Source organism: Cetorhinus maximus, chromosome 18, assembly GCF_964194155.1.
Source record: "Cetorhinus maximus chromosome 18, sCetMax3.hap1.1, whole genome shotgun sequence".
NCBI classification, from domain to species: domain Eukaryota; kingdom Metazoa; phylum Chordata; class Chondrichthyes; order Lamniformes; family Cetorhinidae; genus Cetorhinus; species Cetorhinus maximus.
This window is the reverse complement of record NC_135896.1, coordinates 92,138,948-92,160,531: the sequence shown is the minus strand read 5'-3', so window position 1 is coordinate 92,160,531 and position 21,584 is coordinate 92,138,948. Positions and strand designations below refer to the sequence as shown.

The 21,584-nt window shown below is 45.0% G+C and overlaps 2 protein-coding genes and 2 long non-coding RNA genes across 5 annotated transcripts in view; 2 read left to right on the top strand and 2 right to left on the bottom strand.

Annotated features, from left to right (window-relative positions):
- LOC144693355 (spectrin beta chain, non-erythrocytic 1-like) overlaps positions 1-21,584 on the top strand; it is a 559,404-nt gene that overhangs the window by 172,318 nt on the left and 365,502 nt on the right. The window lies entirely within an intron of this gene.
- On the top strand, positions 27-5,408 carry gpx2 (glutathione peroxidase 2). The gene is made up of 2 exons (XM_078563162.1): positions 27-693; positions 4,967-5,408. Exons 1-2 carry the CDS (start codon positions 472-474, stop codon positions 5,315-5,317), a joined length of 573 nt encoding a protein of 190 aa, XP_078419288.1. The 5' UTR covers positions 27-471; the 3' UTR covers positions 5,318-5,408.
- On the bottom strand, positions 362-1,117 carry LOC144693346 (uncharacterized). The gene is made up of 2 exons (XR_013579518.1): positions 1,049-1,117; positions 362-729 (listed from the first exon to the last, which is right to left on the bottom strand). It is a non-coding gene; the product is annotated as an uncharacterized LOC144693346 (long non-coding RNA).
- LOC144693345 (uncharacterized) overlaps positions 5,378-21,584 on the bottom strand; it is a 21,016-nt gene continuing 4,809 nt past the window's right edge. Inside the window, exons 2-4 of one of the 2 annotated variants that reach the window (XR_013579517.1) lie at positions 17,002-17,678; positions 5,559-7,615; positions 5,378-5,509 (exon numbers count right to left, since the gene is read on the bottom strand). This is a non-coding gene — a long non-coding RNA (uncharacterized LOC144693345). Of the gene's footprint in view, positions 5,510-5,558; positions 7,616-17,001; positions 17,898-21,584 lie in introns of those variants that run through there. The other variant, XR_013579516.1, reaches the window with a different exon arrangement.

Sequence of the window (21,584 nt, the reverse complement as noted above, 5' to 3'; positions counted from 1 at the left end):
AAGAAAAACTCATCTCTCAGTCCTCGGTTTTTGAATTTCTTTCGGGGGGGATTTCTATGATTCTGTTTGCGAAAGTGCTGATTCTTATCCCTGCACTCTCTCAATACTGATGTGTATAAGTAACTCCCCGCCCTCTGTTCAAAGCATGAATTTAAACTAAAGGGTGCTCTCCTCCCCGTTCAAAATAAGTAAGATTTAAATATTTATAAGATTTTAATGCAGTTGTGTGAAACTTCACTGTATGTGGTTGTCTCGCAGAGAGTTGGATATTTGCCAGGATGAGTGAGATGTGCCTGTTTCCTGCTAGTGTAGGAAACTAACTCATTAAATGCTCGGTCCGCTGGAGAGGGAGGAGCTGGTGTTTCTTTTTCTGCCAAGTCATCGAATCCTTTATACCTGTGATCAGAGGGCTTGATACCTACACCATTTGCTTGGAGTCCTTCTGCAAGGCAGCCTTGGGATACACTGAGGATGTCTCAGAGCGTCAAGTCCTTCTACGACCTCAGCGCCGTCACCCTAGACGGGGACAAGCTGGACTTCAATGTCTTCCGAGGCAGGGTGGTCCTGATCGAGAATGTGGCTTCTCTCTGAGGCACGACCACAAGGGACTTTACCCAGCTCAACGAACTCCAGCGGCGCTACCCGCACCGCTTAGTCGTGCTGGGTTTCCCTTGCAACCAGTTCGGCTACCAGGTGAGTGCTGGAGGGTTGGAGACCAGGGACCCGAATCTCCCAATCCTCTCCCAACTCCAGCCCAATCCCGGACCCGAACCGCCCAACCCCAGCCCAATCCCGGACCCAAACCTCTCAACCCCAGCCCAATCCCGGACCGAAACCTCTCAACCCCAGCCCAATCCCGGACCCAAACCTCTCAACCCCATCCCAATCCCGGATCAGAACCTCCCAACCCCATCCCAATCCCGGACCCAAATCTCCCAATCCCGGACCCGAACCTCCCAACTCGAGCCCAATCCCGGACCCGAACCTCCCAATCCCGGACCCGAACCTCCCAATCCCGGACCCGAACCTCCCAATCCCGGGCTAGAACCTCCCAATCCCGGGCTAGAACCTCCCAACTCGAGCCCAATCCCGGACCCGAACCTCCCAACCCAATCCCGGAGCGGAATTTCCCGACTCGAGCCCAATCCCGGAGCCGAGCTCGCGATCCGCCGCGTGGCAGCAACATGCCCTTAGCCACCCAACTCCCAAACATGTGTAAAGCATCTAGAGAAAAAAAACATGAATTTGCTTACAATTCGACTAAGATTTATTAGTATCTACTTTATTGTAAAAAAAAAATTCTTGGCCACTTTTTTAAAAAAAAAATTTTAACCATTGTAACTTCTTGACTGAGCGACCCTTCAAGGTCAGTTCGATGTGTGGACGCGGCCAGTGGAAAGGGCGAGTTCCCCCGGGACCTCTCCCTGGACCGTGATGAGCTTCCAGCCAAAACCCGCATCATAAAACTCGGTCTTTCTTACCCCCCCCCGCCAAAAAAAAGAGAGGCTTTTGCAGATTTCGGAGAACTGGGTTTTCAGGACAATAACTTCTTCCTTTCCGTTGCTAGGAAAGTAACGGGTGCGGTTGGAAACATAGTTTCACAACCCTAGTGTCTCATTCTTAAAGTTGCTGTGTAGCCCCCGGGTGAGTGTCTATAAATATCATAGAGAGAGAGAGAGAGAGGAGGGTTGAGTTTTTCTTTGTGCTGCCCTGGTCCTTGTCCCCAGAGTGTGAGTGGAGTGAGCTGGGCAAGGCAGCCAGGGTCTGATGCAACCTGCCCCCTCCCCAAGCTTAAAGCCAGGAGATTATATTTCAACGAAACTTTACACTTATTAATTATTAATCCAAACTCAAGCAATTTTCCCTTCCACATCCGGGTGTCTCTCTTTACAGGCTTCTCTGGCTGCTACCCAAGCTTCCTTTATTTTTTTTTAAAAACAAGCTCCTGGTTACAGACCTTTTGTGCTTTTATTTTTCTCGTTATGGAAATATATCTTCCCGTGAACTTTTCACATGAATATTTGAATAAACAAACATTTGAACTCAACCCCAACTTCCCTCCCCCCCCACCTCCCTTTTTAAAAAAAAATCTGTATAATGTGTTGGAGCTTTGGCCTGGGAATTAACTATTTAGTGAATTGAGATCAGAAATGTTTAAAGCTGCAGAGAACTGACATTGCATTTCCGTACAAAAATTGTGCAGTCGTTTTCTGGAGAACACCTTGAAGTCCATTGTGGCTCTTTTTTTTCTTCCCTTTTCTGTTGTCTCCCAAGGATCTATCCCCGACTCCCCTCCTATTTCTCATCTGGATGCTGCCCCTCGGCCGAAAACACAGAGTTGGATTTCACATGTACGCTGATGACATCCGGCTCTACTGTGCTACCACCCCTCTCCATTCCTCCATTGTTGCTAAATTATCAGACTGTTTATCTGACACCCAGGACTGGTTGAGCAGAAATTTCCTCCATTTAAATATTGGGAAGACTCCAAACTCCATTCCCTAATTACCGACTTCATCTGTCATCTTGGCAACCGTCTGAGATTAATCCGGTGTGTTCACAACCTTGGGGTCACATTCGACCCCAAGATGAGCTTCCAACCGTATATTCATGCTGTCACAAGGTCCGCCTGTTTCCACCTCCAATCATCACCTGACTTTGCTCCTGTCTCAGCTCACCTGCTGCTGAAACCCTCATCCATGCCTTCGCTACTTCTAGAATCAACCGTTCTAACACGCTCTTGGAAGGTCTCCCACTTTCTGCCCTCTGTAAACCCAAGGTCACCTAAAACTGCCCACATCTTAACCCGCAGCGAATCCTGCCATTCTGCTACTGCCCTTGTGCCCGCTGACTTTTATTGGTTCCCAGTCAAGTAATGTCTTGACTTTAAGGTTGTCGTTCTTGTTTTCAAATCCCTCACTCTCCCTATCTCTGTAACTTCCCCACAATCCTCCGAGACATCTGTGCTCCTCTAATTCTGTTCTCTTGAGTAGCCCCGATTTTAATTGCCCCACCATTGATGGCTATTCCTTCAGTTGCCTCGGCCCCAAGCTCTGGGATACCCTTCCGATACCTCTCTGCCTCCCTACTTCACTTTTTACTTTTCTAAGTCACTCCCTAAAATCTAGCTCTTTAACAAAGCATTTGGTCATCTCATATCTCCTTACGTGGCTCGGTGTCTTCAGATTTCTTGAACTGCTGTAGTCCATGTGGTGCAGATACACCCACAGTGCTGTTAGGGAGGGAGTTCCAGGAATTTGACCCCATGACAGTGAAGGAATGGCAATACATTTCCAGATCAGATGGTGTGCGACTTGGAGGACTTATAGATGGTGGTGTTCCCATGTTCCTGTTACCCTTGTTCTTTTAGGTGGTAGAGATTAAAGGTTTGGAAGGTGCTGTCAAAGGAACCTTAGTGAATTACTGATGTGCATTTTGTAGATGATATGCATTGCTGTCACTGTGTGCCAATATTGGAGTGAATGTTTAAGATGGTGAGAGGGATGCAAGTCAAGCAGGTTCCTTTGTCCTGGATGGTTTAGAGTTTTTTGTGTTGTGGGAGCTACACTCATCCAGGCAAGTGGAAACTATTCCGTCACACTCCTGGCTTGCGCTTGTACATAGTGATGGGTCAGGAGGTGAGTCGCTCATTGCAGAATTCCCAGCCTTTGCCCTTCTCTCGTAGCCACAGTATTTATGTAGCAGATCCAGATAAGTTTCTGTTGAATGGTAACTTCCAGGATTTTGATGGTGGGGAATTAGGCAATGGAAATGCCATTGAATATCAAGAGGAGATGGTTAGATTCTCTCTTAATGGACTGGTCATTGCCTAGCACTCATGTGACGCAAATGTTGCTTGCTACGTATCTGCCCAAGGCTGAATGTTGTTCAGGTCTTGCTGCATGTGGGAATGTTGCAAAGGGGAGATGCTGGTGTAGTGGTATTGTCACCGGACTAGTAACCTAGAGGCCCAGGCTAATGGTCTGGGGGCATGAGTTCAAATCTCACCATGGCAGTTGGTGGAATTTTAAGTGTCCAGTCCAAAAAGAAAGGAGGTAGTGCTAGACCTCTTGGGAATGAGGTGGGCCAGGTAGATAAAGTGACAGTGGGGGAATGTTTAGGGGACAGTGATTATTGTATCATAAGGTTTAGGATGACGGTGGAAAACGACATTGGTCAATCCAGAGTAAGAATAATCAACTGGCTGGGTGCGGACTTCAATGGGGCAAGAACGGAGCTGGGCTGGATAGGCTGGAACCAAAGTTGGTGGGAAAAACAGTAGCTGAACAATGGGCTACCTTCAAAGAGGAGATGGCTTGGGCACAGTCAAGGTATGTTCCCTCAGAAGGGAAGAGCAGGACAAACAAATCCAGAGCTCCCTGGATGACAAAGGAGATTGAAATTAAGTTAAAGAAGAAAAAGTGTGCTTACGACAGGTGTCAGTATTTTGCGAAAGAAGCGAATGCGAGGTGAGAAACTACACGGCGAGTAGTTAGGGTTTGGAATGCACTGCCTGGAAGTGTGGTGGAGGCAGGTTCAATTGATGCATTCAAGAGGGCATTGGATGATTATTTAAACAGAAACAATGTGCAGGGTGACGGGGAAAAGGCAGGAGATTGGCACTAAGTTAAAATGCTCAGAAATCCGGTGCAGACATGATGGGCCGAATGGCCTCCTACACCGTAACAATTCTGTGATTCTGTGAATGGATAACTTCATTATCTGAGGAGTTAGTGTTCACTACCAATCATCAGCAAATATCCCCACTTCTGACCGTATGATGGTGGAAAGGTCATTGATTAAGCAGCTGAAGGTGATTGGGCCTAGGACATTACCCGGGGAAATTCCTGCAGTAATGGCCTGGGGTATAGATCTCCTCATATATAATCTTAATGGAATAATAAACAGTAATTTCTAATTTAGTTTTATAATGCATTTTCTGCTTCACTTTTTTAAAACATTTTAGGAAAACGCTCATAACGAGGAGATACTCAATTCTCTGAAGTATGTCCGGCCTGGAGGTGGCTTTCAGCCCAATTTCACCATGTTCCAGAAGTGCGAGGTCAATGGTGTTGGCACACACCCCATCTTTGCCTTCCTGAAGGAGAAGTTGCCCGTCCCTTCGGATGATCCCTTATCCTTGATGAAAGATCCCAAATTCATCATCTGGAGCCCCGTCTGCCGATCAGATATTGGCTGGAATTTTGAGAAATTTCTCATCGGGCCTGACGGAGAACCTTTCAAGCGCTACAGCAAAATGTTCGAAACCATCCAGATTGAACCTGACATCCAAAGGCTATTGAAAATTGCCAAGTAAAGAATCCAAGTTAGCAGAAAAGGCAAGGAGGCGGATTACATATCACTTTCACTAATGAGAAAGATGCACAATCCTTTTCGTTGACCCGTATGGATATAAACCCTAAAAATCAAGCACAGAATTTGTTTGCAGTCCAAAAAGATTAAGAGATGTAGTGATATTTTTAGCCTAATCGTTTGAACTTGCATCCACCTTGTCTTCTCTTCTGCCTACAAGTTTGTTCACGACTGATTTGATTTACCTTGCCGACTACCCTTTTCCATCTTTGTAAATTTCAGTTTGCTACCTAATCCTCTTAATCCTTTAGTAAACTTCCTTCCATTTGAAGAAATACTTGTAGTTAAAACAAACTGCATTTTGTAAATGTTTTCTTGTATCACATTTTGGAACATACTCTCTTTTCTAACATTTTGTCTTTCTCATTGTCCGTTCATCTGGAAATTCTAAAGGATCTTTTTATCCATTCTAAAATGATAATCTGAGATTTAGTTTTGTACACATCAGGAATTTATGCAGTCCTGCTGAATGTCTTGTTGTCCATGTGGACTGAAAATACCACGCATAAAGATTTAGGGTCACAAGACAGTTTTTGTGGATAAGAACATAAGAAAATAGGAACAGGAGTAGACCATTCAGCCCCTCGAGCCTGCTCTGCCATTCAATAAGATCATGGCTGATCATCTTGTGTTTCGATTTCCACATTCCCATCTAAACCCGATAACCTTCAATTCCCATGCCTAACAAGACTCTTATCAACCTCTGCCTTAAAAATATTCAATGACCCCGCCTCCACCGCCTTCTGAGGCAGAGAGTTCCAAAGTCGCACAGCCCTCTGAGAGAAAAGAATTCTCCTCATCTCTGTCCCAAAAGGGCGACCCCTAATTTTAAAACAGTGCCCCCTAGTTCTGGACACATCCTTTCGACATCCACCTTGACAGGGCCATTCAGGATCTTGTATACTTCAATCAAATCACCCCTCACTCTTCTAAACTCCAGTGGAAACAAGCCCAGCCTGTCCAACCTTTCCTCATAAGACAACCCACTCATTCCAGGTATCAATTTAGTAAACTTCCTTTGAACCGCCTCCAATGGGTTAAGCCACAGCAGTAATAAAAAGTGACACCATCTAATACCCCAATGTAAAACTGTAAATGTTCTTCTAGCTAGTCAATCCCCCGTGGCATCTCCAAGTTACTCAGCAGCAAACCCCAAAAAGTGCCGAGGATTTGCTTTGTCTGAAATGATGCATTGTAGAAATAGTTATACTTCCGTTAGAAGTTTTTATTTTGTTGAAAACAGTGCTTCCATTCTTCAGAACTTTACCGAATGACGGTATCGTCCTAAATCCAATAGGGAAGATGCCAGAAAAACAGAGAAAGTTGCTGAGCTGTTGGATGTTACTGTTTGAAACTTCTTGGAAGTGTGAATTTTGTGAAGCAAAAATGACTAGTAAAAGAATATCTGAAAACAAACCTGTTGTGTGTGTGTGTGTTGGTTTTTTAAATAAAAGGTTTCACCAGTTACAGATGTACTCAGTTTCCCAATTTAAAAACAGTTAATTTACATTGATGATTCACTTCCTGAAATTGATTAATCACTTATGTCTAGTCATTCTGAGTGAATAGGCCTCATTCTCTTTTATAGTTTTATTTTAAAATTCTCATTTAACCCCTGAAAACGTGTTACTTGTGTTGAAGTCTCTGCAGCTGGAGCATCATGGAATTCTTCATATATTTGATTTGTCTTCACATTCCGCCTGAAATTAATGATCGTTTAATTAGCAAGAACCAATTGAACTGCAAAGTCACAAATCAAGTGGCTATGACACTTGGCTGTTAGCTTCACATTTGCTGAATTGGTATGTATATATCTCTCGTGCATGGACAGAAGAAAAAGATAACCCATGTATTTGCCAGCTTGCATTTGTTTTTAAATTAAAACTAAACTTTGTACCTCAAAGGGCTGCTAGTAGGTCTGAGCTGCTTTGTGGAGGAAAAGTGAAGTTCTGAGATATAGACAGAGAATATATGGTGCGGTCAAAGTGGACAATTGGAAAAACATTTTTGTACATCAATGCTGGACTTGGTGACATATACTCCAGAGAAAGGCTGAAGGGGGCTGAGCTGAAAATTACAAATCCTTAAACTCCAGGCAAAGGGAGCCGATATGTCCTCTAACTATTAACGGTCTAATAAGTGATGGATACTTCAGAGTGCTCAAAATGAATAATTGGCACAATTTGTCCCTGATATTAGGTGAAAAAGAAACACACAAGACCTGCAACAGGTCAGTCAATATCTTAAAAGAGAAAGAAATGTTAACGTTTTAGTGCCAAGACATAAAGCTTATTTTAATGAAGTCTTGGAAACTTGATGTAGAATTTTGTCCACAATCAGTTGCTGTCCACAACATAATGCATGCAGATTGTCTACACGCATTACTATAACAAGGAAGTATAATTTTATATCTTCCTGCAAATGTGATAAATCATTCATATTTAAACTCATTTGATGTTGCCAGTTTGTGATAAGTAATAAAGGAAAATTACTAATTCTGTTAGTGGATTGAAACTAATGGTCTAACAGATTGAAGATATCAAAGTGTCACAATAACTGAAAATAGTAGAAACCGCACTTAATAATTGGTAAAACTAACAGTTATGTGAAATCTATATCAGAGAGTGCTGAGCTAGGGTGACAAAGTGAGAAGAACCGTTTTATAAAGTAACTTCCCCATGAACAGTAAACGAGCACTGGAAATACAAAGGACAGAATTTTCCAGCCCCTCAAGCGATGTGAATGGAGATTTCAACAGCCCCACCACGAGGGTGCTGGAAAATTCCAGCCAAAGGGTCCAAAAACAACTTGTAAAAACAGTGTCTGAACTATGGACAGTAAGCCATTTCTGCCTTTGATACTGTTAATCCAATCAATAATGGCTAGGCCATTTAGCTCATGATGCATGGTCTATGATTTCTCATATTTGAATTTCACGGGCCCTGGGGTTTGGAAAGGACTGCACTTAGTGCTGCTGCCTTATCGGTGAATAAAACTAAAGTCAAAACATCTAAACCAGTAGCTTGATATATTTACAAATAAATGGGAATGCTGTAAAACCTCTAATGTGGTGCAAAGTGTCATGAATAATGCATAAACACCAATACAATACATACACCTTTTGGAATGTGCTCAGATTGTGCTAAAAGCACAGTAATTTGAAAGTGAAAGCATTGCAGCAAATATGGGCCGTGCACATAAGTGGAACATTCCTTGTTCCAGTCCTACTAAGGCCCCCTCCCACAACTCTTTCTCCAGTACATTGATGACTGCTTCGGTGCTGCTTCATGCTCTCGTCTGGACTTGGAAAAATTTATTAATTTTGCTTCCAATTTCCACCCCTCCATCATTTTCACGTGGTCCATCACTTCCCTTCCCTCCCTTGACCTCTCAGTCTCAATTTCTGGTGATAGACTGTCCACCAATATTCATTACAAGCCTACCGACTCCCACAGCTACTTCGACTGCAGCTCCTCACACCCCGCTTCCTGTAAGGACTCCATCCCATTCTCTCAGTTCCTTCGCCTCCGTTGCATCCGTTCTGATGATGCCACTTTCCAAAACAGTTCCTCTGACATGTCTTCCTTCTTCCTTAACCGAGGTTTTCCACCCACGGTGATTGACAGGGCCCTCAACCGTGTCCGGCCCATCTCCCACGCATCTGCCCTCACACCTTCCTCTCCCTCCCAGAACCATGATAGGGTCCCCCTTGTCCTCACTTATCACCCCACCAGCCTTCGCGTTCAAAGGACCATCCTCTGCCATTTCCGCCAACTCCAGCATGATGCCACCACCAAACACATCTTCCCTTCACCCCCCCCGATGGCTTTCCGCAGGGATCGTTCCCTCCGGGACACCCTGGTCCACTCCTCCATCACCCCCTCCCTCGGCACCTTCCCATGTAACTACAGAAGGTGCAACATCTGCCCCTTTACTTCCCCCCTCCTCACTGTCCAAGGGCCTAAACACTCCTTTCAAGTGAAGCAGCGCTTCACTTGCACTTCCCTCAATTTAGTCTACTGCATTCGTTGCTCCCAATGCAGTCTCCTCTACATTGGAGAGACCAAACGCAGACTGGGTGACCGCTTTGCAGAACACCTTCGGTCTGTCCGCAAGCATGACCCAGAACTCCCTGTCGCTTGCCATTTCAACCCTCCATCCTGCTGTCATGCCCACATGTCCATCCTTGGCCTGCTGCAATGTTCCAGTGAAGCTCAACGCAAACTGGAGGAACAGGACCTCATCTTCTGACTAGGCACTTTCCAGCCTTCCGGACTGAATATCGAGTTCAACAATTTCAGATCATGAACTCTCTTCTCCATCCCCACCCCCTTTCCAATCCCCCTCTTTCCAATAATTTATAATTTAAAAAAATATATATATATTTTTATTTTCCCACCTATTTTTAAATTTATTTCGATCTATTTTATCTCCACCTTTTAGCCCATTTCGATCCCTTCCCCCCACCCCACCCCCACTAGGGCCATCTGCTTGTCCTGCTTGCTACCCTTTATGTCCCCATTAGCATATTCCTTAGCTAATATCACCACCGTCATCACCCCTTTGTCCTTTTGTCTATGACATCTTTGGCAATCTCTTCTTTGCCTCCACCTATCACTGCCCCTCTATCCAGCTCTACCTGTCCCACCCCCTCTACCAGCTTATATTTCACCTCATTTCTCCATTTCCTTAGTTCTGATGAAGAGTCATACGGACTTGAAACGTTAACTGTATTCCTCTCCACAGACGCTGTCAGACCGGCTGAGTTTTTCAAGCTCTTATTGTTTTTGGGCCGTGCACATATGGGCCTGAATTTCACGCTCCCTTAAGCAGGTTTTTAGGTGGGTGGGGGTGGGGAGCATGAAATAGAACGAATGAGTTTCGCACTGGGTTCCTGCCCGCCCCAACCTCTCACCGATTTTACGTTGGAGTGGGCGAGGCCTCAGTTCCTGCCCTTGCCCCAGTTGAGGCCTTTAAGTGGCCAATTATTGACTACTTAAGGGTCGTTTCCCACCCAGTCTCAATTTTTAGGCTGGTGGGAGGATTTCCCCAATATGAGGGAAGCCCAAATGTAATCAGGTTTAGGCCTCGGGTGGCAAGGTGGAGGGGGGGGCCTGACACTCTAAACCCTCACTATTGCCCCCCCCCCCCCCCCCCCCCCCAGGCCTTCCATACTGTCCCCACCCTGAAAGCTCACCTTTTCGTGCATTTATAGGATTAAGGCTCTGAGGACTGCATGAAATTCCACTTCTGTCGACTGCAGGAACTAAAGAGCTGCCAGCCAATCAGATTGGCCAGCAGCTCTCTAAGGGAGGACATCCCCCTGAGTGAGGGGCAGAGGTCCTGCTGCAGCCAATTAGTGCTCATTGGAGGGTAAAATGGCTGTGGTGCAGGCAGTATCAGCGGGGATGTGTTCCCCACCAACTCAGCGGGGATGTGTTCCCCACCAACTCAGCGGGGATGTGTTCCCCACCAACTCTTTAGATGGCAGGACAGGAAACCCCGGCATCCAAAACATCCTCGCCATGGTGTAGCAGAGCTAAAGGCATAGGACTGAAGTCAAGTTCAACTTAAATAACAAGAAATGCTATGCAGTTTTCTTACTCATCAAAAAAACAATCGGGCCCAGAAATTTCTGATTAAATAATGGCACTTGCCATTATTAGTGTGTAAAAAGCCAAGCAATTAGTGGTGAAGAAGAGATATACCATGAGTTGGGAATCACCACAAATTGCTTGACAATTTGCACTGCTCCGCCGTTAGTCTCACAAATACAGATGCTCACTATTAATCTCCCTGTGGGTGTCAAGACATTGGTGGATTTGCGCCATGCATACAGATGAATCCCTCCTCATTTACAATTGGTATTTCATGTCATTAATGGTGTTGTTAATATGATTTGTGGCCTTGGCATGAAACTCAACCTTGGACGTCTGGAAACGAAACAATTGAGGCTAATGTATCATACCTGAAGCTACTAAATGGTTCTTGAGAGGTTTTTTTTCCTTACTTAATGTCTATTTTTCTTTCAATCCAATCCTTCTTTTACCTCGATTTCTGGGCAGAATCTTCCCAGGCTCATAGAGACGGGGCTTCCAGGGAGCCATATCAGGATAACAATCCTACTTTCGAGGAACTTTCCTAGGGGTGGGCAGGGCTGCCTGCTGAAAGAAGACAGACAACCATTTTAAATACTTAAATTTGGGGTAATTTTTCAGGCTCAATGGCAGGGGACACTCTGAGGCTGGCTATAGAACCACCAGAGCCGGAGGTTCCATACCCCAAAGAGGGGTCTTTGTTCATGGAAGATTGTACACGTAGCTCCAACGTTGCATCAGGAGGGCTTTCCCTTCTGGTCTGATGAGTCTGCCACTTCCCCATCTCTGATTTAATAATTTAGTTTTACTGGCGAAAAGAGAGACTTGGTGCTGAAGCTTTTCATCTTGCACGCATAAGAAAAACGCAAGAATGCCAAACTTCCCAGTCACAGCCATCTACAGGATACTACAGGAGAATTTAGTTTCACCCCGCCGGGGCGTTTCCATGTTGAGGCATCCAAGTGGCCCCCGAAATGCCTCAGCAGTGCCCATCTCTCCCGATGTGGCAGCCGAGGCTCCATAGCTGCCAGTCCTCTAGAACGGTGAACGTGGAAGCAGCCTCCAGGTATATCGCTGAGCTAGTCTTGCTGTCACCAAGTGTGGGCTCAGGTCCCCCATTTGGTCCTGACGTTGGTGACCCGAAGCCCAGAGAAAATCCCGCCCTCTGTATCTATTTCACTCTATTTCTTCTCTCTGGTTTCCTCTTTCCAAATCTTTAAATTTCCCTGGTTAACTCATTCAGAAGGCCCCCGACGCCCCGCTGACTTCATTGTGCCATTGTCAATTTGCACTTCCAGCAATTTCGGCACAAAAATAGGACAATCTAAAGAGCAAATGAAAAATCGAATTCACGTTGCTCATTGCTCCAACAATTTCTGGGTCATAAAGTTCAAGCAACAAAAGAATCTGTGCAATAAGGCGTCTCAAAAACCTTTATTCTGCAAAATAAGGAACATTTGTAATGGAAGTTAAGACAATGGAGATTCTATTCTATTCCATTTCTTTGAAAAATACCTTCTGAAATATTTAAAGATTACAAAAGCCAGAGGATGCACGCTAAGTAACACTGGTGAAGTGAAAAGGTAACAAACTCACAGGTTTTGTCATGAAGCAGAGGGAGTAAATGATCCATTGCCATAAATGACTTATTCTTCATGCAAGGCTGAGCAGCATGTTGATAGACTCTTCATGCATCACAGAAAAACAGGATTTTTTTGAAGGAGAACTGTAATACCTATTTGATAAGCACACAAGCTACATCCAGTGATTTTGACTCTTCTGTGTGACAATGATAAATTTAATAACGTGGTATTAAACTGTTGGAAGCTATGTCGCACATCCAGAGCTAGATCTTTTCTTCATTTTAGGGTCATTGCTGGACAAACTTCAGGACTGGACTTCCCTCCATTGGTGTGACACCACTATTGTTCCATCCTTCCCTCTTAAGTCACCCAACTGTGGATGGGCTATTTTAACCCTCTACTGGGAGTTTGCTGCTGGTAGGGGAGGGAATGGGTGAGGGAGACCTGATAGAGAGAGGCTTGGGTAAAGGAAATCCGGAGCATTTACGAGGCTACTGCAGTTGACTTGTGTCCATTACAAGTTACGCCATTGCAGTGTCTGAGACTGTTGGCCCTTCAAGGCACTGACCCTTCATATTTACAGATTGAGGTGTTATTGGCTGAGATCCACTCTGAAAGGAGCCTTTGCATACTGTCAGTGCCACACTTCTAATGGAGTTGAGCTTCAGGCAAACAGGCATTGCAAATCCTTTATTGCTTCACAAGAGAAGTACAGCCTTTTTAAACATTGTCATGAGAGAGGAAGTAATATGATTTCCTGAATATATAAATATGGGTGTGGGTACTTGTGGGTGGGTTTCACATGACCCTGATGGTGCTTTTTGAGTCTGAACTTCCTGACTTGCTCCTCCTTATCTTGCAATTCTTCATTTTCAAAGCACAGGGACAGGGGAATCCCTAAAAGAAATGTTTTTTTGTATTGTGTGCTATTTGCCTGAAGGTTCAATTAAGCAGCACATCACTAGCAGGGACGCTGAAGCTATTAGCAGGCTAGGGAGAGAAATGGCTGACAGAAAGAAGAATATAGATTCTTCAGCAGTAAAATTTGATCACGTAACTCCAAAAAGGTGGCCTTTAACTGTACTTCTCCCTGTCAACTGTAGTAAGCAATCTGAATCTGGAAACATAGAGTTGACAAGATACTTTTATTGTATTTAACCAAATCCAGGCAAATGTAGTCTCTCTGAGCAGTAGACATACAGAAAAATAAATAATATTACCCTTTACCCTGTGTAGAAAAATAACTTTCTCGATCCTTTTTGATCTGGCTCTCTCTACAAATTGTTAAGAAAAGCGTAAGATTTTTATGGACCATTTCTGTCAGAAACGGCGGAATTTTAGACGGCGGGATTTTACGGGCCCGCCAAAGTGAGTGGACTTTTGAATGGCTCGCCGTACTTTATGGCCCTGCCCCCGCTGTGACAGAACTTTAAAATTACACCCACTGTCGTTGCTGATTGATTATGGCATGACAGTGTTACTATGAACATGAACACCCAGAAATTGGATCTTCTAAGCACCAGGTGCCAACTTATTTATCATCCTGTTTTATTGTCTCACTTCCTATCTCAAGGCTGTCCTGTGTTATGGACAGGTGTGGGATATTTTGTTCCCTTTTCTCATGTATCGGCTGACAGCAACATTATTTACTTTATTCCTAAGGGAAGGAGTGTTTTAACCTCTTGAGCACTGTGATGTTAAAGAACAGACACAAACAGGCTTTCTGATAAGTTTAAGTCAAAAGAAAGGATAAACAATTATTTTTCACAACACCCAAAAATTAATGCAGCAAACACCCACTCCCCAACACACAGACACTCGCACACAAAGAAAGATGGTTTCTAAAGATGTAGCATGCACTTAGATTACTAACAGAGTAAAAAGAAACAGGTCACTTGGTTACATAGTCCTTAAGATGGTGGTTGAAATGTTGCAGACCTGAAGGATTCCCTTTTGGTTCATTAGAGACAATGGAGGTTGGAAGTTTATGGCTGCTTCAGATGAGATTGTGGATCTACTCCTGAATTGAAAGAATATAATCTTGCAGGTAAAACAAATTACCCCTCTTCTCTGCCTAAGATGATTTTTGAGGCAGGTTCCTCCCTGATCTGGGTGAGATATGGCTTCTCCTAAGTCTCCATATCCCAGACTGACCTGCCCTGGGCTGACCTAGTGGATTAATAAGGTAGTTGCAGATATGCCTTATCACAAGCGGGTTTCTGTCATGTAACAACAGTATTGATATTTTCCATTGTCTGCACAATGGGTTGATGGTCAAGCAATTTGCCACACAAATTGGTGTTTGCTATCTCATCAACATTACAGCTTTGATTAACTTCCGAAATGTCTTTATTTGAAATTCCATCTTCATGGAACCGGCAAGTCTAGCAGCCATTGTCATTTTAATTCCCTTCCGCTGAAATGGTGAGGGGAGTCAATTAGCACCTGGAAAGTCTATTTGCATTTTGAGTAACTTCTCACAGATACGTTCAGAAATGTCTGTCACTGTCTGTACAGAGAACACAAAATAAGTCATCTAACTCTCTGGACTCCATTTTGTGAGGGTACAGGGTCCATATTCCATGTTGCTTTTTAAAAGTAAAATGTCCATCTCTCAATAGGCTTTACGGGCATATGACATAACTGTAACACCTGGCTAGCTTGCTTCACAACTTGGTCACAAAATTAAGTCAAGAGGCATGAGTCACACATGCTGCAATTTCAGTAAAAAATAAACAGCATAGATCAGCTAATTTTTACCCTAACACATTAAACCCTAAAGTGCACTGGAATGAGCAACTTCAATCATTTAATTATTTCTGGCGACGGTAAATCCATAACCTTAAAAAAGTCAAAACTTTAATCCAATGAGTTTAATCTGAATCCTAATCCTACCTATATGCATAACTAAGGTATCTTACACTGCCTGGCATCAACCAACAGCTTTATAAACAAGCACTGCTTCCTTGAGGTTGTAAAGGAGTAAAACGGAATAGGCTTTGTGAAAAGGGCATGGTCTACTGTGAAACATGCAGTGAAAAATTCGTCAATCAGGTGAGGTTTTCACAGGTGTCAGAGTGGCCTCTTGTATACCAGACAAGCAGGTCACATGACTTTAGGACGCATGGCTCTCTGATGAGAAAATTGCAAAGACCATAGACAAAAGCATACATGGTTACTATCTTAAGTGATTAAAAGTAATAATTTCCATTACATCAGTAAATTTTGCACTTTACAACCCAACCAAACAGAGGTGGCTCAACCCCTTTCATAGAATCATAGAAATTACAGCAGAGAAAGGAACCATTTAGCTCCTTGTGCATGCTCTGTAACTCAAGCAAATTACTCGAATCCTATTTCTTCAGAATGCCTTTTAAGGTGGGGACTGAAGAAAAAATGTGGTTTAAACATCCCTGACACCAAGATGAACTTTGGTGATGGCTAAATCGCAGAAAGCGGAGAAGGAACATTACAGACATTATCCCTCAAAGGCAACTGCTAAACCCCAAGGAAAAATCTTGGGTTGCTATGGAATCGGAGGAACTGACCATGAAGAAACCATGAAACAAATGTCACAGGTAACAGACGCTATGGCCCGGATTTCACTACTGAGGCGAGTAGCTTGAGTCGGGGAATTGCCAGACTGGTCGCACGGCACCTGCCTCAGTAGAAAGACCCCAGGACTGCACGATCTCTGTTCTAGGGGAGTGGGTGCGGGATAGAGTTGGGCCCACCGACCCCAGAAGCAGGCTGGATGTGGAGGTGGGCCTGTGTGTGGAGCATGGCTTGGGCACAATATAAAGGGCCCCTTTGTAAGCAGCTCCTGCTATGAAGGCAGGAAGCTAGTGGTGTTGCTGCTGGACCGTGGGAGGAGATGTCTATATCAAGTCAGGTGAGGACTTAACTGTAATAGTTGTCTAACTGGTTACTGACACTGTAAGAGATGGCTCATCATTGGGCCTTCCATTGGGAAATATAGGGATTAATGCTGCCTATTGACCTCGTGTAATGAAGGAACACACAGTAGTGACCTGAGGCTGGCAAAGCTTCTCAAGATCAGCCATGGAGATGGCAGCATCTTGACAACATCAAATGGTTTCGACATTCTGTATTAACTCAGATTAGCGTAATGCCTCAGGGGCTGACTGTTGGACCCACTTGCAGAACCTTTGCCCTTCCCACCTACCCTTTCACCACCATCAGAGTGCGGGCATCCAATTGTGCCTTGCCCATTATTCTCACAGCAGGATATTGTCATGATAGACTTGTGTGACTCAGAGGGAGCAGGCCAGCAGGTTCTTGTACGCTCGGGAGCACAACATGCCATTTTGATGTAGCAGGAACATATACCAGGCCATCCTGCATTCATGCAACCACCCCGTCCCAACCTCCAGTGTGAGTGGAGGACATAGGTTATGTGTGGTGATGGATGAAGCTAGAAGCCTTACTTTCTTCATTGGCTTGCCAGAATGTCGCAGAGAAGACTAGCTGCTGAAGATGTGAGAGGGACGACGCCCTGCTTCTGTGACCAGGACCTCAAGATTCTGGTCGAAGAGATGTAGTGAAGGAGGAAGATCATATCCCCTAGAGGAAGGAGGAATGCACCTAATGTGATGAAGAGAGCGTGGTAGCAGATTGCATCCATCGTGAACACAGCAGGTGAAGATTAGTGCCTCTGGATCCACTGCTGCATGAGGTTCGACGAGCTGCTGCAGTCCGGCAAGGTGAGTTGTTTGGCAGAGCACACAGAGGTCGCTGTGATGGATGACATCTGAACACTGCACCCATGGTGGCAGACATGGCATATACAATTGTCCATGCTATAGGAGAGGTATCATCAAGGCACTCATGTAAGTCCAAGCAGTTATGGGTTGACAAGTGAACGGCCATTGTGATCCACTGCCACATTGAAGAGCTTTGTCCCTGGCAACACAATGGGATGGGCTTACATCACAATGGAGGAGCTCTGAAGAAAAGTCATACGGACTCGAAACGTTAACTCCGTTTTTCTCTCCACAGATGCTGTTAGGCTTGCTGAGTTTTTCCAGCATTTTCTGTTTTTGTTTCAGATTTCCAGTATCTGCAGTATTTTGCTTTTATCTTGTAGAGGACTGGCTCCTCTTCCCTAAAGCATACATTGCAAAATCATTATCTTCAAATGCCTCCATAGCCTCACTCCCACCTTAACAACCTCCACTCTTCTATCCTCCACTTATCCAGCACTGACCTGCTATATGTTCCTCCTCCTTTAACTTTGCCATCAATTTCAGTTTCCTTGTGGCCTCCATACATCTCCTACCACCTTCAAAATCTGTTAAGACTTATCTTTTTGGCAGTGCCTTTAATCACCTCCCCCAGCTCTCTTCCCACTCCTGCTAGGTCTATTCCCAACTATGAAACCCCTGGGCACATTTTGCTACACTGAAAATACTGTCTTAATATAAACTGTTATTGTAAATCCCTGATTAAAATACATGCCTAACATAGATATCGTCACATCCGGCACAAGATCTGTCTCACACAACTACAATAAATTTTATTGGTGCCAGTGAAATTATTCATGAGTAATGTATACCAAGCCATTAAGTCCCTTGTAATAAATAATTCATTCCCTTATGCCTGGCGCTGCTTTTGTTTTATTATTTCATGGGATGTGGACTTTGCTGGCAAGGCCAGCATTTATTGCCCATCCCTAATTGCCATTGTAGTGAGTGGCTTGCTAGGCCATTTCAGAGGACAGATCAATGGTCTTGGCCAGACCAGGTAAGGATAGCAGATTTTCTTCCCTAAAGGGCCTTAGTGAACCAAATGAGTTTTTACAACAATCAATGATAGTTTCATGGTTACACTACTGAGACTATCTTTATAATTTCAGATTTATGAACTGAATTTAAATTCCACCAGCTGCCATGGTGGGATTTGAACCCAGACCCCCCAGCCTGGGCCTCTGGATTACTCATTCTTTGAACATTATCATCATCTACTCTCTGCCTGCCCACCCCAGCTTTGTAGCCATGTTTTGATGCAGGGAGATGATGTTACAAAAACTGCTCGTAAGTTTTGGATCAAAATACTGTAACTGCTTCTCCCTCCCTTCGCCCTCAAATTACCTGTCATTACTTATGGCAAGTGTGGAATTGCTTGCTTCGAATGCTCCTTTGGAAGTGAACTGCAAGAAGACATGTGAAAAACGTGCAGCTGAAACATCTTCATCCACCCTGCCCCTCTCCCCCTACACCAACCATTTCCAACAGTGAGATCGGGGGAGGTGGTGGTGTCGTGGTGATGTCACTAGACTAGTAATCCAGGGACCCCAGACTAACACTCAGGGGGTGTGGGTTCAAATCCCACTATAGCAGATGGTGGAATTTAAATTCAGTTAATACGACAATCCCCAGGAACGGGGATTTAATGGGCCTCATGTTTATCAATAATTATCCTTATTTGGCTGTCCGCCACTTCCCAGTGGGTAGCCGATCCAATCCTGAGTCCCTCCTTGAAAATAGCTCAGGGTCAGGACCACGGTGACAGAGAACCAGTGCCGAGCTCAGTGGTGCCAAACTGCCCGCCCGCAACCGATCCCAACCCACTTAACAAGTCTGTAAAGAATGAGTCATTGGCTAGAGAGATGAAGGAATTCATGGTAAGCGTACAGAGTTTATGGCACAGGCTGAAGGAGATGTCATCAATCTTTCCAATGTTAGCTTAAGGAAATGGTGGTTAATCCTAAGCCAAATGCTCGACAAGCAATCTGAGAAAACAGAGGCAGTGGAGAAGTTGAGAAAGGCGGTGATGTAGGGATTGGTGTTGGGAGCATAATGTGGAACCTGGCTCCATGGCTGGAATTTTCTGCTCCAAGGCTAAGTCTGGTGGTGGGAACGGGAAATCGGAGTGACTTACACTGGAGAGCAGGGAGCATGAGCACGCCAAATCGTGCACTGTTCAGCTCATTAATTATGCATCCGCGAGGAGCACATCAAGTCTCGTGGTGAGCCAGGCTGGAAGTGTCCCGCCTCGCCATTATCTCATAGGCTTGAACGTCCAGGCACCATATTTGAACGGCACCCGGGCAGCAATTCACTCTGCCACCCTACTCCTTGACTCCACCCAGTTACAAGACCAGCAAGAATGGGGAGGGCCAGGAAAGCGAAGTTAGAGTCAGCAGCTTGTGCTACTTGGAAGGAGAAAAGCTGAAAGTAAAGTCAATGGAATAAAAAACAAAACCTGATATTTGATGTCTTATACTTGTCTCATTTCTTAATTTGTTTTACTGAAGATTATTAAAAGTGCAGAACATGCTGGAACACTAATTGGTAAGACATGCGACATGTCTCTCACTTGTCTTCAAAGATAGTGAGTCCTGAAAATAGAGATTATGTTACCAACTAACAAGGAATGTTGACTCCAACTCTCAGTTTAATTATTCATAAGCTCCACCACACCCTCACATGCTTAGCATTGCTGCAAGCCTCATATCTACATCTTGCAGCTTGCACATACTGTCAGCTATTCAACCATGACAGTCATATCACCCAACAAATTGTGCAGCACTAAATGACACACTTTCCTCCCTTTTATAGGACAAGATGGTGCATAATCAAAGGCAGCAGGAGCTAATCAAAGAAAGATATGCGCTTCTGCACGTCCAGTGCCCTGTGGAGGATACCATGCTGGCTATCATCGGGGAATACATTGCTGAGGCTATGGCCAGCGGCAAGACTGAAACCACTGACAGTGACGGCTTCCTCATATCTAGTCCTCCTTCTCACATCCTACCTCCCTCTCATCCCACACTCTGTTCTGATTTACAAGCTGCAGATGGTGTAAGCAAGGAGCTCCTACTTCCCCTGCCTCCTCCACATCATAACCTCTCCCTTCTGCCTTTCTCCTTTCACATGTGCGAGAGGTGCAACCTTGTTGGGCAGTGAAGGAACAGCAAGAAGACAGTGGTGAAGAAGCAGCACTGAAATGCAATCTCACACTCGCCACCGCCGGCTCAGAGTTAGAAGAGAGTACACAGGCAGCATCTGCACGTGATGAGGCTCTGGGCACCAGGAACCAGGTTAGCGGGGCAAGGATAGGTTCAGGCACCAGTGCGTCAGAGGGTGAGGACGCAGACAGGTTCTGCAGCAGAGGACTCAGGTGGGGCCGCCTACAAAAGAAGGTACAAGCACAATGAAATGCATGGTGTACTGACAGGCCAGCCAGAAAGCCTGTGGTCAATGTCAAGCAGCACCAATGTGGCACAGGCCTTCGCTCAGAGCTTGGGGTCCAGTGTGGAAATGGTGCCAACTCCATCAGTACAATTGTGAACCGTGCCACAAATTGGATGGTGGTTGATGATACAGAATCTGATGACCAACATCTCAACTTCTATTGTAGCACAAGCAGCTTCCACCAAGTGTCTGGGTGCTACAGTGGAAGCTTAGGCTTCTGACATGCAAGGTTAGGCTGCTGCCATCATGACTGTGGATTACAGTGCGCAAAAGGACCTGCAGGGTGTTGCAGTAGTACAGTAATCTAGCCTTCAACAGATTACGTGGAATCTGAGGCACCGCCCCGGGGGAAAGACAGGGGCACCACGAAGCATATCAGGATGACTGCATTCATTGATTCTCCAACACTTGTTGCTCCGCCAGTGCCCTTACTATTGGCTGTCAGCCAGCCACTCAGGCTGCCGCTGCTTACGCTAAGATGGGACAGTCCGAAGCTGGTCCTTCCGGGCCCAGAGCTGTTCGAGGTTATCCTCCGGAACCATCTACAGTCTCCCCCCACTGAGAGTCAGCAGCTTTCTATCAGCAATGCTGCAGCCACGGGGGTGTAAAGGTGTAGGAACACTAGGGCAGGCAAAGGGACATGGAATGCACAAGGGTGATTCATTTACATAACTGGGACAATTTCCTTTGTAAATTTGGTTTGGAATGTTATTTATACAGTGGCTTTTATTTTTGCACTGTGGCCAAGCAGATGCTGTGATGGTCAGTGACAGAGAAGATAAGGCGTGGTACTGTTCGTGACTGAGGAATTGGGG